At 50.8% G+C, this 15,699-nt stretch overlaps 1 protein-coding gene across 1 annotated transcript in view; it reads right to left on the reverse strand.

Moving 5' to 3' along the window:
* Nucleotides 1-15,699, reverse strand: part of ZAN (zonadhesin) — a 52,205-nt gene that overhangs the window by 19,810 nt on the left and 16,696 nt on the right. The window contains exons 14-36 of the mRNA XM_012731625.1: nucleotides 15,393-15,482; nucleotides 14,261-14,445; nucleotides 13,009-13,150; nucleotides 12,713-12,829; nucleotides 12,193-12,317; nucleotides 11,762-11,907; nucleotides 10,761-10,904; nucleotides 10,277-10,384; nucleotides 10,019-10,188; nucleotides 9,448-9,650; nucleotides 7,932-8,073; nucleotides 7,414-7,661; nucleotides 7,005-7,185; nucleotides 6,620-6,731; nucleotides 6,192-6,292; nucleotides 5,730-5,906; nucleotides 4,781-4,989; nucleotides 4,400-4,544; nucleotides 3,757-4,004; nucleotides 3,514-3,675; nucleotides 3,193-3,317; nucleotides 2,264-2,553; nucleotides 46-257 (exon numbers count right to left, since the gene is read on the reverse strand). Of these exons, the coding sequence (XP_012587079.1) occupies nucleotides 46-257; nucleotides 2,264-2,553; nucleotides 3,193-3,317; nucleotides 3,514-3,675; nucleotides 3,757-4,004; nucleotides 4,400-4,544; nucleotides 4,781-4,989; nucleotides 5,730-5,906; nucleotides 6,192-6,292; nucleotides 6,620-6,731; nucleotides 7,005-7,185; nucleotides 7,414-7,661; nucleotides 7,932-8,073; nucleotides 9,448-9,650; nucleotides 10,019-10,188; nucleotides 10,277-10,384; nucleotides 10,761-10,904; nucleotides 11,762-11,907; nucleotides 12,193-12,317; nucleotides 12,713-12,829; nucleotides 13,009-13,150; nucleotides 14,261-14,445; nucleotides 15,393-15,482 (3,782 nt within the window). The remainder of the gene's footprint in view (nucleotides 1-45; nucleotides 258-2,263; nucleotides 2,554-3,192; nucleotides 3,318-3,513; nucleotides 3,676-3,756; nucleotides 4,005-4,399; nucleotides 4,545-4,780; nucleotides 4,990-5,729; nucleotides 5,907-6,191; nucleotides 6,293-6,619; nucleotides 6,732-7,004; nucleotides 7,186-7,413; nucleotides 7,662-7,931; nucleotides 8,074-9,447; nucleotides 9,651-10,018; nucleotides 10,189-10,276; nucleotides 10,385-10,760; nucleotides 10,905-11,761; nucleotides 11,908-12,192; nucleotides 12,318-12,712; nucleotides 12,830-13,008; nucleotides 13,151-14,260; nucleotides 14,446-15,392; nucleotides 15,483-15,699) is intronic.

Consider the following 15,699-nt stretch of genomic DNA (forward strand, 5'->3'; position numbering starts at 1 on the left):
CCCGCCCCAGGAGTGCTGTCTCCAAGGACTTCTGGAGCCACTCACAGCGATGGAGCCGAGCCGGGCGTCCTTGCAGCCACACTGGCTCCGGGACACACACTGCTTCTCACTGAGCACAAAACCAGGCCGACAAAGGCAGCCCTCCTGGCAGGTGCGTGCAGTTTGTACGCCATTGCACTGGCCTTCCGGATCCCAGCAGGAAGGTAAGCAGGAGGGCAAGCAGGTGGTGTAGCTGCTGTGAGTCGGGCAATCCAGTGCTGGGAGTTGGAAAAGGGTACATGGAGCTCATTAGAGGGGAGCAGGCACTCAGAAGGACACAGCACGGTGAGCTGGGTGAAAAGCATGTGGTCCTGCGCGTTTATCCACTCCCTTCCTGCACCAGCTCATTTACCCTGCCTGTTGTCCACATCCTGATATCCCTTTAGTTTTGTGTGCTTTTATTGTCACCTGTTGTTGGCCCACCAGTGGGAGACAGGCCAACTGTTTCCTCCTTCCTTCTTCCTCCTACAGACATTTCCTCAATGCAGGTTTCATTTATTCCCCGTAGCAACGATGAGCATAAACATTGTTCCCCCAACCCAGTGCAGGATACAGAGATCATCTGGCAGCATCCAGCTGACCTGATGTGAATGGCCAACAAGCAGGAAAGTTTCCACTCTTTGTAGTTAAAGAATACCTTAAGCTATAGTTGTTTTTAATAGCCTGCAAATGTTTCCAGTCAGAAGAGTTTATGACAGAAGATGTCAGTTTTCTCTGTGTAAACTTATACCCTAACGGTGACTCCACAAATACATCAACTAAATCTTTAAAAATAGGAGAATATGATATTGAAGTGGAAATAAGGAAATGCACCAGAAAAGCAAGAAAAACTGAAAAAGAAAAAGAAGGTAATGCATAAGTAATGTCTCTAATAGAAAATAAAACACACTTTGAACTTTATGATCAAATCATCATGTTACTAGTAAATGAATATAGATGGATGAATGAAAGGAGAGAAAGTCCAGAAATGTATCCAAATAAAACGAGGGTTTAGTAAGGGTAAATTGTGGCATCTGTTGAGGGAAAAGAGATTAGTCATTTAATAATACTGGAAAAATTTTAAAACCAAGTTGATATTTAAATGGAATTATAAAAACACTAGAGCAAAATATGGACAAATTCTTTTTTAACTTTAGAGTGGGGAAGGAATTTATAATTATGGCTCAAAATGAAACAAAGTAATATTCTCAGCCAAAAAAAAAAAGGCAAATAGGGGAAAGTATTAGAAAAAAATTATAACTCTTAGCGCTTGTGAAGGGCTACTCTTTGGAATAATGGATTTCCATGAAATAGGTCAATGAAGAGATAGTTCAGCAAAAGGGATATTCACACAGTTCCTACACCTATGGAAAAACACACACTCCTAAAAGGAAAAACGCAGAGTAAGACAATTCAGTTTTCACTTGTCAGATTCACAGAAATCCAAAAGCATACTAAGACTGCGTTTATGACGCTGTGAGGAAGCAACCTTGCTGGTAGGGATGTGAATTCCTCAACCCCTATGAACGGTCACTCAACACAAGTACAAGTGTGCAGCCCAGACTCCAAGATCACACTTCTAGAAATGCACCCCACAGATGGTGACAAGGAAAATCCTATCTGCATGTGGTATGCAAACGGTTGGAAACAGGGAGAAAATCAATAGGAGAGTTGTGAACACAAAATATATCAAATGAGTTATGACGTAATAATGGAATATCATGCAGCAGCAACAGAGAATGAGGAAGCCCTTTCTGTATCTGGAAGGATCTCCAAGCAAGACTGTCCCGTGGTGGGGGAAAAAGTGCTAGGACCGTTGGCTAAGAAGTTCTTACAGATGCTCCACACCAGGGACAATGAGGTCAGAAATAGGTCAGGAAAAACCAGGAAAGAGAACAGAAGAGCATTGTGGGATCAGAGAGAAACATGATTTGAGAATGACCCCCTTAAAAGATACTCACAACAGGCCCTCTGGTGGCACAGCAGGTTAAAACACAGCACTAAGAAGCTAAAGCCGCTTCCGCATGAGTTCCAACCCGCTTGCCCCCGGGAAGATCCACATGGCGTGGCAGACCTCTCCTGACCCGCCAGCTGCTCCCCTCAGCAGTGTACTTCGTGGATCTGCCTGTTCTGCTCCCCACTCTGTCTCTGGTGAAGCCTCTCACCCTCCACATCTGTGGCCTGTACCCCAGTTCTATATGAATAAATAAGTAAATCTTGAAAAAAAAAAAAAAAAGATACTCACGACAGAAGCTGCTGTTTCTCCAGATTGGGGGTTTGAGCCCCTGGGCCTGGCAGGCAGCCTCAAAGCCTTTCAGAAACTCACACAGGGCATGATGGAGGCCTCCAAACTCACAGAGGTGGTGGGTACAGCCAAGCAGGAAGGGCTCAAGGCCCACACGGGTGGCACAGTTAGCCCAGGCTGGAGCCTGGAGGGCTGCTTGGCATTGTTTCTGGACCCTTGATAGGTCGGCCTGCCTGCAGTTTATCTCCGGCTTCTCCTTTTCTTCTGCTTGGTTCTTCCTTTGTTGGCAACTGGGAAGAGAAAGCAGTCATCACAGAGATGGTCACTGCCCTGCCTTTGAACATAATTCCGGGACCCCAACACCTTAAAGATCCCTCTTGGCTTCACCCAGAAGCTGGTCTAAGCTTTTACCAACATTCTACACATTTTCAACCTCCTTCAACATTTCTTTTTTTTTTTTTAGTCAAATTTATGTAAAAATTTATTTATTTTTGCATACAAGAACAAGAGTCTAGGCCAAAGGTATGTGGGGGTGTGAGAGGATTCTTCAGAGTCAGAGTGGGGAGCAGAACAGTCAGATCTACTGAAATACACGGCTGAGGGGAGCAGCGAGAGAGACAGGAGAGGTCTGCTGCGCCATGGGGGTCAGCTCCCTGGCCGGGAATCAAACTCGTGGCTACACTGGCTGCGGATAGCTTCGTAGTGCTGAGACTTAACCCCTTGAGCCACCAGGGAGGCCCTACTTCCACATTTCAAAGCAGAGAAAGAGGACTTTCATGTTTCCCCAAATAGGTCTTGGAACCCCAAAGTCAACCCCATGAAATTGCCCACATAAAGGAGTGTACATGTCATCATCTCCCACGTGTACAATATGGTCGAGTCCCAACTTATGTTCCTATGAAAAAGTAGAGAGCCTTAGGGACAGTTACTTTTGGTCAGTCTCCTCATCTAGCCAGCTGTCCACAAACTCCGTGTCGTTAAGGGCTAGCTCATCATTGGACATCATTAGTTCATCCTCTTCCTCTGCATTGAAGTTCCCACACAAGCCGCAGACCTAGGTGGGCAGAGGGCATCGTCAGGATAAGAGCGTTTGTAGTTGGTAGCCCCTGTCCTCCTCTAAAGGGTAAAGCACGCTCCATAGACCAGCAGTTTGAGGACTTGAGACAGGGGCTTGCCATTCCACACGGGGCTTGAGCCCTGTTGGGATGGACGAGAATTGACTTCCTAAAAAGAACCAGGCGTTTGCTCACATGATTATGATAGTTAGTAGGGATGACCACTTGTAAGTGACGGCCGTCAAACTCGACTTTAATGCCCAAGACAGTGTTGATCACAGTGTAGTTGCCATTGGCTGAGATATCAACATTTGGGATCCGGTTGTGCACAGGAAGTTTGACCTGTGTGCCATTGATCTACAGAGGCGGGCAAGGGTGTGAGCAGGAAAGGGAGCAAAGCTCTTCCCAGAGCTCGCTTCCGCCACACTCCCAGCTTACCAGCACGTGGTGTGCCCTCTTCAGGGTGATCCAGGTGTGGTAGATGTACATATCAACCTGGCTAGGGGAAAAAGGGGCGGCAGGCCTGTCAGACTTCCCATTCCTGCTAGTGATCTTGAAGAAGGTCATGCGCTGGTGGAAGTGGCACGTTTTCACCAGGGTGTAAGTGCAGTTGCCCCCGAGGCCATGATGACTCCCATCGAAGCTCACATAATAGGGTTCATCGGAGAGAGAGCACGTTACTGAGCCTGGAGGAGGAGGAGGTGGCCAAGTGGCCCAGCCTTAGTGAGAACAGGCGTACCCTGCCTCCTCTTCCCAGGCTTCAAGGACAGGCAGGAAGCCACCAGGGTGGGGGAAGAACAGGAAGAGAAAGGCTTGGGGGTGGAGCAGGGAATATTCTGCCAGAGAGACACATCCCAGTCAGTTCATGGCCCTGAGAGGAGAACAATGAGTGAACACCAAAAAGTCCTTCCTTGTGGCCTGAGGGTCATCCTCTCCCCAGCCCACCCACCATCATCAGAAACTCCTTCGGCAACAGGACAAGAATCTAAGTGCTAAGACTTCAGGGAGAATGGAAGAGGCAGTTGAGGAGAGCTTGTCTTGGTGGCTGTGGGGTCCAACTCTGAGCCCAGTGGCCCCCCACCTGTCTTCAGGCAGCGTATGCGCCCCTCCATGGGCCAGCACAGGTGCTGATGCTTGCAGGAAGATCGCTGGCAGGAGATGTTGTTATAGGTGGAGCAGGTGCAGAGCCTGGAGCAGGTTCTGTCTGTGTACCAGTTCTCCCCGACCTGTGGGGGACATCAGCAGAACAATGGCCACTTGGAAGCCAGAGATGCGCTGAGCCCCCTCCAGCCCTAGCTCCTCAGAGATCCGTGCCACTGTCTGCTGGCCTCCTTCGCTAGCCTTTCTCAGCCTTTCAGCATCAGGCTGCTCCCAACTCAGCACTGGCTCACTGGCTGGCTGCACCCCCTCGCAGGATCTGAGCCTGTCTGCCCAAATGCACCCACCGCCTTCTGCCTCTCACCGGGTGGTAGGAGCCCCACTGGTCTGTACAGCCACACTGGCTGAGGGGCACACAGGATGTTCCACTCAGGACGTGACCCTTCTGGCATTCGCAGCCCTCGGCACAGGGCAGTGCTGCCGGGCAATCTCTTGGGGCATTTAGGCTGAGGCAAGTGGCTGGGCAAGGGCTGGCACAGGGCCTGTATGTGCTGCCGGATGGGCATCTCAGAGCTAAGAAAAAACCAGTGTTAGGAAGGGCAGAGTGATTTCTAGCTCCCTGACTTTGAGACATCAATAATACTTAAGAATGTCTATCAGATGACTGGATAAACAAATCAGGGTCCATCCACACAACAGAATATTGTTCAGCCTTAAAAAGGAAGTGAATTCTGTGACCTATTACATGTTTTGAGAACACTACAGAAAGTGAAATAAGTCAGTGACAAAAAGGTCCCGAGATTAGTGACAGAATACAATGGAGGGCTGGGGGAAGGGGAGTTCTTTCTGGGGAAGAGAGTTTCCATTTGGGAAGATGAGAAAGGTCTGTGGTGAATGTGGTGAGGGTTGCCCAAAAGGGTGAATGCACTTGGTGCTATAGAACTGTACCTGTAAAAATCGTTAAAATGGGAGTTTGGGGCTATGTGTAATCCAACACCCCCCTCCCTGCCCCCCACATACACACACACACACACACACACACACATACACACACACACAAGGGAACTCAGGTAAGAAGGAGTGGAGGTGATGGCCAAATATGGGAAGAACTTTTTGGCGAGGTAGAGTCAGGTGGAGGCGTGCAGGGAGGCCACGAGGGGAGGCCTGGAACGTGGGTAGGGAGGAGGGTCCCGTGGGGCCCAAGGGTCAGGGTATGAAGGGAAGCACAAAGAAGGGGCACTTGGGGAGGGGAAGACATGATAGGGTCTGGGGGGCTCCTCCAGGCTTGGGGAGTGGGTGGTCAGTTGACTCACAGCAGAAGGTGCTATTCCGCCAGGCAGGGGGGTGGCCTGCAAGGGCACACTGGGCTGCGTAGGTCTGCAGGGAGCGGCACAAGGCCTGGGTGCTGCCCTGACTCCTACACTGGTCATACTTGCAATTGGAAAGGCTGGCTTTCGGGGACACCGCCCGGTGACACTGGGAGAAGGGTCCTGGGGAAGGAAAACATCGGTGTGAGAGAGACCTGTTTAGGAAGGGAGCAGAACCAGGCAATTGCTTTGTGGAAAATTGAACATTCTTTCTATTAAAGCCCATTTTCCTGCAAACCTACTACCTAAGACAGCCTCATGTGTTGAAACTCCAAAGAGGGTGAACACTGCCACTCTTTTTCCTTCACCTTGCTCTTGACTCTCCTATTTCATAGCTGGAACTTCCTCCCTCCCTGAACAATTCCCCTCCTGGGAGAGGAGCCAGGGGCCAGCAAGGATGCAGCTTACCCCTAGGGTTCATTAAGATATCACAGTTCTTATTCCAGGGGTCTGTTTCTTCCTTCTTCAGGCATTTGGGGGGCTGGATATTGATACCTGTCGTGTAGCAGCTGATGAGGAGAGGGGGGAAGATAAGAACTTAGGGTTGGGGGAAAGATCCCCCAATTAAAGCAAAAGTGGAGAAGGGACAGGAAGGGGAAATAAGGACAGGAGGAGAGGACAAGGGGCACCCTCGAGTAGGAAATTCAGAAGATCCAGCGGGAAGGAAAGAAGATGGATCTGAAAGGAGACATCCCAAGAAAGCGCTCTGAAGAGACAGACCAGGAAGACTGAAGGGACCCAGCAGGTACCAGCAGGAGAGGTCAGAAGTTTTCACCAGCTCTGTCCTCTGAGGCGCCTCCCCAGTCCAGATCCCATAGCCCCAATTCTCTACTCACTAATTTTCAGATAAATCTTTTGACTTCCAGGCTGCCCCCAGGGTGATGGCGCTATTGGCTGGCTTCTTGTCAGGTTGCAGGTTGTCATCCAAACTGTTGTTGTTATAGTTCCCTGGGGGAAGGAGAAGTTCATAGGAGGCAAGGCACCTGCCGGCAGTCTCCACCCACCACCTTTCTTCTCCAAAGAGGTATCCCCACTTTCTACTCAACAGCTCAAGCTTAACCCCTTCTTTTTGTTTACCTCCAGCTTCCCTTAACACCTGCCCTCACAACCAACATCCTCAGCCAATTATCCAGTGGAAAAGGACTCAGGACACCTACGATGAACAGACTCAGGCTCCTGCCTATTGTCCTGGCTTTGCCCATAGGTGCTTGGGCAACTCACCACACAGCCCGCAGAGCCGGCCGGCGTAGGAGGAGGACACTGTCACTTCCACCAGGTGGTCGCCATCATAGCGAACTTGAAGCCCAAAGTCCGCGTGGAGAAGAATAAAGGAACCACTGGGCCTGATGACCAGTCGACCTTGGGCAGGCCACACTGGCAAGGTCACCCGGACACCGTTCAGCTACAGAGGCAGGGAGGGTACTGTAGGGAGAGGCGCTAGGCACAGGACAACAGGGGCCAAGACTGGGAGTAAGAAGGGGTGGTGGTGTGTTTCAGGAACTGGGGGGCTGAGTCTGCTTTGAGCTCCCTCAGGGGGCTCTAGAGGTCAGAAAAGTGAGTGGGGAGGGACAGAGGAGAGGAGCTGAGCAGGTTGGTGGGGCAGGTCTGGGGGATAGGTGGAGGCACACACCATAACCTTGTGACCTTTGAGCAGAGAGATCTTGAGATTGAAGACATGGACGTGGACAGCTTGGACGTAGGTGACCTCAGGGTTTCCTCCACGGAACTCGTTAGTGGCGAACACGATGAAGTCGTTCTCTAGAGGAATGGTCTGGCAAGGCCGGGTTAGGGTGTAGGTGCAGGTTCCCATGAAGTGGAACGGGGCTCCGTCGAATGTCAGGTAGTGGGGGTCCCCTGAGATGGTGCAGGTGGCGCTGCCTGGGGAGGAGGAGATGGAGTTTGGACATGCATTGGTCCTGAGCTGCTTCCTGTCAGTCTGCATTGAAATGACAGCAAGGTTCCTGGGAGGTCAGATTGGCGTGGAGGGGTCAAGGAGGGCCACCACCCCAACCTCACTGCTGGGTTCTTGAAGGTGCTCCCAGCTCCTGGTTACACCCCAGAGTGGGGTGCCTGCTTTGGGGCAGAACATGCATTCGCTCAAGGCCATATGGGTGCCCACCCCTGCTGTCCTTCCAGCTGGCTGCTCACTTTGGGCGTGGCAGCCATAGATGCCATTCTGCCGACTGCAGACTTCCTGGGCCTGGCACTTCCAGGGCAGGCAGCGAATATTGAAGTTCTTCTCACAGACACAGAGATATCTGCAGCCTGGCTTGTACCACTTCTCCCCTGCCTGGGGGATAGAAGGAGGGAAGGAGAAAAAGGCTGTTCCCATGTCTGACTAGTCCCACCCTGTCCATAAGACTCCTAGGGAGTGCGTGAACCACAGATAGTACCCTGCACAGGCTGTATGTTTTCCTACAGCTAACATACCTGTGACAATTTAATTTATAAATGGGCACAGTAAAGGTTAATAATGGTGGCTACTAATAAAACACCGATAATGATATACTGCAATAAGCTATGTGAGGTGACCTCCCTCTCAAAATATCCTAATGTCTGTAAAATATCCAGGCCACGGATGTCCTTGGGTAATGGAAACATGGAGAATGAAACCATGGCCGAGGGGGCTTGCTGGACTAGTCCAATGCTATGCAAATCACCAGCCTATTCACTGGTGGGGGTGTACTCCTGTCTCCCAAGCCTCCACCTTCATAGCAAAAGCCTAGCATCTGCTCACTAATCCAATCACGTCGTCATGTTTCTTCAGTTTCACCATTTAGCTGTGTGCACAGGGTCACATTTTGGGAATTCGGTAATGAGTTGGATGGACCATGTCCCTGCCCCTTCACGGAACTCATTGTGGTGGGGAGGGAGGGAAAGAATCAAGATGTCAACTACAAAATCATGTGCCTCAGCACCAGATGCACCCAAAGATGACGAGCAGGGAGCCAATGGCAGTTCAATGCCATTGACACAGGCAGTAAGCACTTGCTGCAAGAGTTGAGAGAAATGCTTTTTGATTTGCTGTCAGGAGAGGTTCCAGGAGGAGATACATTACCAGGGGACCTCAAAGATTCACTGACTGGGAGGCAGAGCAGGGCAAATCGGGGCTGCGAACAGAGAGCTTGGGAGAGACTAAGGCAGGGACAGGGAGAGCGCAGTGGGCCAGTTGGGAGCAGGGAGGGGAGGGTCAGTGGTAGAGGACATCAGCACCATTTGCAGGTCTTAGGGGAGAAACAGGCAAAGGAGATTGAGGTGCCCCAGTCACGGCTCTGGCTCCATGAGCTTCCTAGAGCTGGGGAGACAGGCGCCACAAGGCTGAAACTGCAGTAGGTAGGAAAGGACGGGGTTTCGAAAGAGTGCAGGCAAGACACAGAAGGACTTCCAGAGGCTGAGAAACTGAGAAAAAGACAGGGCAGTAGGGGGAGCAGTGGGCAAAGTAAGAAGGGAAAGGACCAAGGGTCTCAGGCTCCTCTAGGCAGCGTGGGGATAACTGTGCTGTGTATGGTTCCTTCCCATGGGTGTGAAGAGCACCAGGGCTGAGCCCAAGTCTTCCATTCCCAGCCCCACACCTCCCCACTTCCCCCTTCACTGTCCTGCCCACCAGCTTGCCCCAGACTTCAGAACCAGGATGAGTGCTTTGGGCTGTCTGCCCAGGGCTCACCTTAAAGTAGCCATCTGTGGGGTGAAGGCACCCACACTGGCTCCGGGGGACACACTCCAACCCACTGAGGACGTAGCCTGGATTGCACTCGCAACCTTCCACGCACCGCTGCTGGCAGGACATGCCACTGAATTTGGGGCGGCAGGTGTTGGGGCACAGACTGGCACATAGAGTGTACTTGCTGTTGGGTGGGCAGGTCAGAGCTGGAGGAGGAGGAGAAGCGCAGATGAGGATGGTGTGAGGCGGACAGAGGAAAAGGGAGAGGTGATCCACAGCCAGGTCACAGCCCAGAGTCAGAGGACCCACAGCTAGAGACTTCTGCCCCCTGGAGAGGAGTATGGCTGAGAAAAGCCCCACTGAGGGGCTTGGCTTTCACTGGGGGCTGGGGAAGCAGCCTGCAGGGCACATTGGGGGAGCAAGCCAACCCAAAAGCCTCAAAAGCTCTGTTGTATAAAGAAGTCCAAGGTTGGGGGGTGAGGGGGTGGGGAGGGGCTAGCCCTGTCCTAAAGCAGGCTCCCCAGAGAGCCGGGCCAGAACCTGAGCATCACAATTGCCTCTTGGCACAACTCACGGCAGAACAGGGGTCCCCTCCAGGGCTTCACTGTATAACCAGCTTCCTGGCAGGTTTCTGTCAAGGCTGACAAGTGGGAGCACAGCATCTGCTGCAGTCCCTGGAAGTTACACATGTCAAACATGCAGTTATCGAAGAAGGGGAAGGTCATGATGTGAGGCAGGCATGCCCTGAGGAGAGAAGACAGATCAACGGGTGGTCCCATTACCATGGGCACCCCCTCCTACCCCAGCAGGCCCTTCCTGTCATCTTTCATACTCAAAGGCTCCGTGGGCTGCCACAAGCTGTCCGCAGAACTCGGGCCCCGACAAACTGTTTAGCAAGCTTGAGTCACAAGATGGGGTGGTTTCCTGGTTCCTCTGGCACCTAGAAGATATTCACCCACAAAACTCTCAAGGCCAAGGCTCCCCACCAGTCCTGACCCTTTATCCTGGTGGTCTCTGGCTCTTGGCAACCCCCCTCATGGAGAACATTTGAATGCCAAGCCCTACCAGAAGTGGAAAACTCTGGGGCGGGCCTGGTAAGAGTGGGGATGCTCACAAGGCCTGAGGACTGAGGTAGGGGGCAAGGGCCATAAAGATTTCACGGGCTTGTTCAGAAATGGGGAGGAGGGGGAAGGCAGCCAGAAGTGGGGGTGTGGAGAGGAGGAGTGAAGAGAATGAGGGGTGATGTCAGTTAGGGTGCGTGGCTCTGAGACAGGCCAAAGGAGCAGGGGTGCCAGGATGGGGATTGGATGTCCCACTCTTTGTCCTCATTGTCCACTATCTGCCAGCTGTTCCCCAGCTCCTCCTGGTCTTGGGCTGGAGTGCCATCTGGCTTCCGGTTGTCATTGCGGCTGTCGCCATCATAGTTTCCACAGAAGCCACAGAGTTTGCTAGAATAGGTGCTGGGGACCAGAAAGGAGGCATTAATGGAGAGAAGGGGCCTCACTCCATGGAGGGATCAAAGCTGAGGGGAGGAGTTGGGGGTGTGGGAAGGAAGGCAGTACAGATCTAGATGGTGTACACTAAACCAGGGCTCGAAGCCAGAGGCCAGGTTCACAGGATCTCACAACCGTCGGCCTGCGCCATCTCTAGTATCCCTTCATCCCCTCTGCTCCCGTTTCCTCTTCCAGCCATTAGCAAACCTCTTGTTTCCTCTCAACCATTCCAGTTTCTTCTTGCATTTACGGTTCATGACTTCTTTTTTTTTTTTTTTTAAGATTTATTTATTTATACAAGAACTGGGGTGCATGCCAGTGATACAGGGTAGAGGATAAGAGGATTCACCAGAGACAGAGTGGGGAGCAGAATAGGCAGATCAACTGAAATACACTGCTGAGGGGAGCAGCGGGCAGGTCAGAGGTCTGTCACACCATATGGGTCAGCTCCCTGGCTGGGGATCAAACTCGTGCTGCAGTGGCTTCGGAGAGCATCATAGTGTTGCTTTAAACCATTACTCCACTAGGGAGGGCCCTTGCTCAAGACTTCTAATAGTTTTCCCCTTGTCTGTCCATCTGGGGAGCCACTTTTCCTTTAATACTGGGGTCAAGCAACCACTCTTCAGAACAACCCCTTCTAGCACATTCCCCAAGCACTGTGTATACGTGTTGCTATTATCACACTGTCCCATAACCATTTCCTCTGATCTCTTCATCCAAAGTGAGCCCTGCCCCCTGAGCTAGGTGCTGGTGTAGGAGGAGACAAGGCTGGAGGAGGTGTGGACAAGGAGAAGTGGCAGCTGTCATATTGGGTTGCCCCTCACCTGGGCACAGTGATAAACAGCTGCTGGTCACCATCCCATCTGATCCGCAAACCAAATGTAGCCTGCAGCTCCACAAATCGCCCACTTACTGTCAGATAGATGCCCCTCTTAAGCAGAATTGGGAGGGTGGCTTGCTGACCCTCAACCTGAAAGAGGGAAGAGACAAAGATCTGGGTGTCAAGGTGAACCCTCAGCAGACACCCATGTCCACGCTGGAAGGCATGTCACCCTCCACAGGAATGTTAATGACCTCTTCCCCTGGGAGGGCTCTGGAGCTGACAACAGGCATGACCATGGTTACTTGATGTAAACCCACCCCTGAGAGGCTTTGGAGGTGGAAGCACTGACCAGGACTCAGACACAGTAGCCCACAGACAAGGCTGCAGCCAGGCCTGATGGCCCTGACCAAATTAAAACAAAATGGGACTTGCCAGGGTGCGTCTGCCCTTGAGCAAGGTGATGGTGGTCTCTTGCACGGTCACGTAGACTGCTTTCAGGCAGGACATGCCTTCCTGTACTCTCTCCTCATTCTTTGCCGTCACCCTGAAGAATGGCTCTGGGTGGCAAGAGGGGCGAAGGACGTTTGGGGTGATTCAATAAGCATTTCTGAGCACTGGGGGGGGGGGGAAGGGCCCCAGAGACACCCAGCTCTGCAGTCCAAGAGTTGGGATTGGTCCCCAAGGGAGTGAAGCAGTAGTTTGTGCTACTGTTCTCATTCTTTACTGCTACCACACCAGCCTTTATGAAAGCTGGCCAAGGAAGCAACTGGTGTCTTTGAGTTCATTTCCCAGTAATCTGGCCTTAAGAAAGTCATTTCTGAGCCGGACATGTCAGCCTTGAATGCTTTCTCCTCTCCTGTTTCTCCTGGCCATGCCTCCTAGCGCCGTTCCTCCTGCCCACTGTGCCCCACACCTGGCAGCTGTGACCTCAGGCCCCTTGCTCAAGTCCTACCTGTTGAGCTGCCACAGGGTTGGGCCAAGATGTAGGTGCACTTGCCCATGAAGCTGAAGGGTCTCCCGTCAAAGGTGAGATAGTGAGGGTCTCCGTAGACAAAGCAGGTGGCAGAGCCTACCAAGGGAGGGGGGGAATTGAGGAGCTGAGTCCAATGTCCCCTCAGGCAAGTCAGGCCCCACAGGCTTCACCCAACCTGCAACCCACTCTGGCACCTCGAATTAAGGAAGGTATGAGGACCCTGGTGTCATGCCTACTCAGGCAAGCTGGGCCAGCACGAAGCAAGGGGTGCTCACCATAGGGATGGCATCCATACTGGCCATTCTTCTTCTGGCACGCTGTGTGTTTTCTGCACTGAGAGACCCGGCACTCCTTCTGACTGCCAGGTAAGCAGCGGCAGTGTTCTGCACAGTTGGGGCTGTACCACATTTCTCCAACCTGGGGACAAGGAATCCCCAGTTGCAAACCTGTAGCTCTTCGGGGTCCTTCCTCTCCTCCACTAGGCCTGCAGACCTGACCTTGTTCCTACACTTGCTTTCACCACCACCTACCAAATATAGCTGCCCACCCCAGGACATTGACACATGCTAAACTCTTGTCCTGGAATGGTCTTTCTCCTCTCTCTTTCTAAATCATGCCTATAAAACCTGTAGAGTTAAACTCGAGGTCATTACTTTCTCAGCAAGACTCCCCAGACCACCCTGAGCTGCATCCTCCAGCTGAGGACCTAGCCACTGCTGTATTTCTGCGCCTATTATTTTGTACTTGTTTGAGTGGAAGCACCTCTTTGAGGGATCGAGTCTGTCTTTACTCCCTGCCTTAGCTCCAACAGGGAGCACCGTGCCTGACAGGGAGTTTTGCACTCAAAAAATACTTGCTGAATTGAAAGCAGGAATTAAGATTTAGGAGAGCAAGGGCGAAGCCCTACTTATGGTGACCCCAGTGCCAGGAGGGTAGAAAGTATTTGCTCAGTGTTTGTTGTATGAATATGTTAAAATTTGTCCTGCAGAGCAGAGGGAAGCGATGCTTAAGGCTGATGACTGTGATAGAGCTTTCTGGCTGTGCTGTAGCTGAAGTCAATCTAACACTAACACTGAGATATCCAGGAGACTGACTAAACACAGGGGTTCAGGGGGGGGAAAGACTTCTGAAGAGACAAATCAGAACTCTGATGACAATGGGAGGAACACCAGACCTGAGAAGAGCCCCCGGACACTAACAAATAGCTTCGTATGCTTTTAATGAGTAGGGTGCATGTGATATGTATCATAAATTGCTAACAATAATAATAACTAACATTTATTTAGTAATTGGTCTGTGTTACAATCTAATTTCATCTTCACAACAATCTTACAAGGTAAAACATCTGTTTGTGCACATTTTATAGGTATGAAACAGTTTTAAAAAGGAAAAAATAACCTTGCTCAAGGTTACCTGGAACCCCAGTGTTGTGCTGGCTGTCTCCCACAGGGGATCTGGGAACGCGAGTGGTGGCACCTTACAGGAGTTAAGAATATACTTTCAGGGATCATTTTTATAGCTCATTACCTTATAGTAATGGTTGTTGTAGAAGCAATAGCAGGAAGAGGCCTTGACGCAGGTGGAGTTACTAAACAAAAAGCCGGAATTACAGACACAGCCTGGCTGGCAACGATGCCAACATTTGGGCTTGGGGTTGTTGCAGGACGCTGGGCAGGCACAGTGTTCATAGTGGGCATTTGAAGGGCAGCTCACTAAGGAGAAAACATAGCCTCATTAAGCCACCAGCCTATGACTTTTCTGTTTCTCCTCTACCTCCAGACTCAAGTTCTTCTCTAAGTAAGTTGCCTATCTAATTCAGCCATTAAAAAAAAAAAAAATGAAGTCCTGATACGAATGACAACACGGCTGAACTTTGACGACATCATACCAATGACGAAGAAGCCAGTCACAAAGGAGTATACAGTTCTATTTATACAGTCTAGAACAGGTAAATCCATAAAGACAGAGTAAACTAGTGGTTGCCAGGGATGGGAGGGACAACTAGAAATGGGGTGTGACTGATAATGTATGTGAAGTTTATTTTGGGGGGGAAATGATGAAAATGTTCTGGAATTAGACAGTGATAATGTTTACTCATAAATCTCATGAATATGATAAAACCATTGAGTTGTATACTTTTAAAAAATTTTATTTATTTATGTATACAGAACTGGGGTACAGGCCAGAGGTGCAGGGAGTGACACAATTCACCAGAGACAGACTGGGGAGCAGAACAGGCAGATTGACAAAGTACACTGCTGAGGGGAGCAGCAGGCAAGACAGGAGAGGTCTGTCATGCCATGTGGGTCACCTCCCTGGCACAGGATTGAATTCGTGCTGCAGTGGCTGTGGACAGCTTCATAGTGCTGCGCTTAATCTCTTGCGCCACCAGGGAGGGTCTGAGTTGTATACTTTAAAGGAGTTATTTTATGGCATATGAATTTTATCTCAATAAAAAATTAAGAACTAAGCCTGGTATTTGGTTCCCAACCACCCATGCTCACCTGAGCCCTTCATCCCTTCAGTCAAGGACAATAGTCCTTATTTCTCTTAAGTCACCATGTCTGATTCATCTCTCCCCTGCTAGAAGCATCCTTTTCCCCTAAACTTTTCCTAACTACTGTCTTTTTCTTACTTTATTCAATGTGCTGTATCATACCTGGAGTGGATCTAGGTGTTGTGGTGGCCAGCATCACAGTGGTCAGGGAGGTACTTGGAGCTTTAGAAGGTGTCACCAAGGTTGTAGTCCTGAGTACAGGAGTTGTGAGCCGTCGAGAGCGAGTAGTGGGACTTGGAGTAGGGATGGTGGGTTTTTCAGTGGGGACAGTGGATATATTTGTGGGAACAGTGGCTTTTTCTGTGGAGGAGGTAGGTTTCTCTGTGGAGGTGGGTTTCTCTGTGGAGGTGGTGGGTCTTATAGTGAGAACTTTGTGTCTTTTAGTGGTGACAGTGGGTTTCTCTGTGGA

The sequence above is a fragment of the Condylura cristata genome, unplaced genomic scaffold, assembly GCF_000260355.1.
Source record: "Condylura cristata isolate star-nosed mole 26May11 unplaced genomic scaffold, ConCri1.0 scaffold00032, whole genome shotgun sequence".
NCBI lineage: Eukaryota > Metazoa > Chordata > Mammalia > Eulipotyphla > Talpidae > Condylura > Condylura cristata.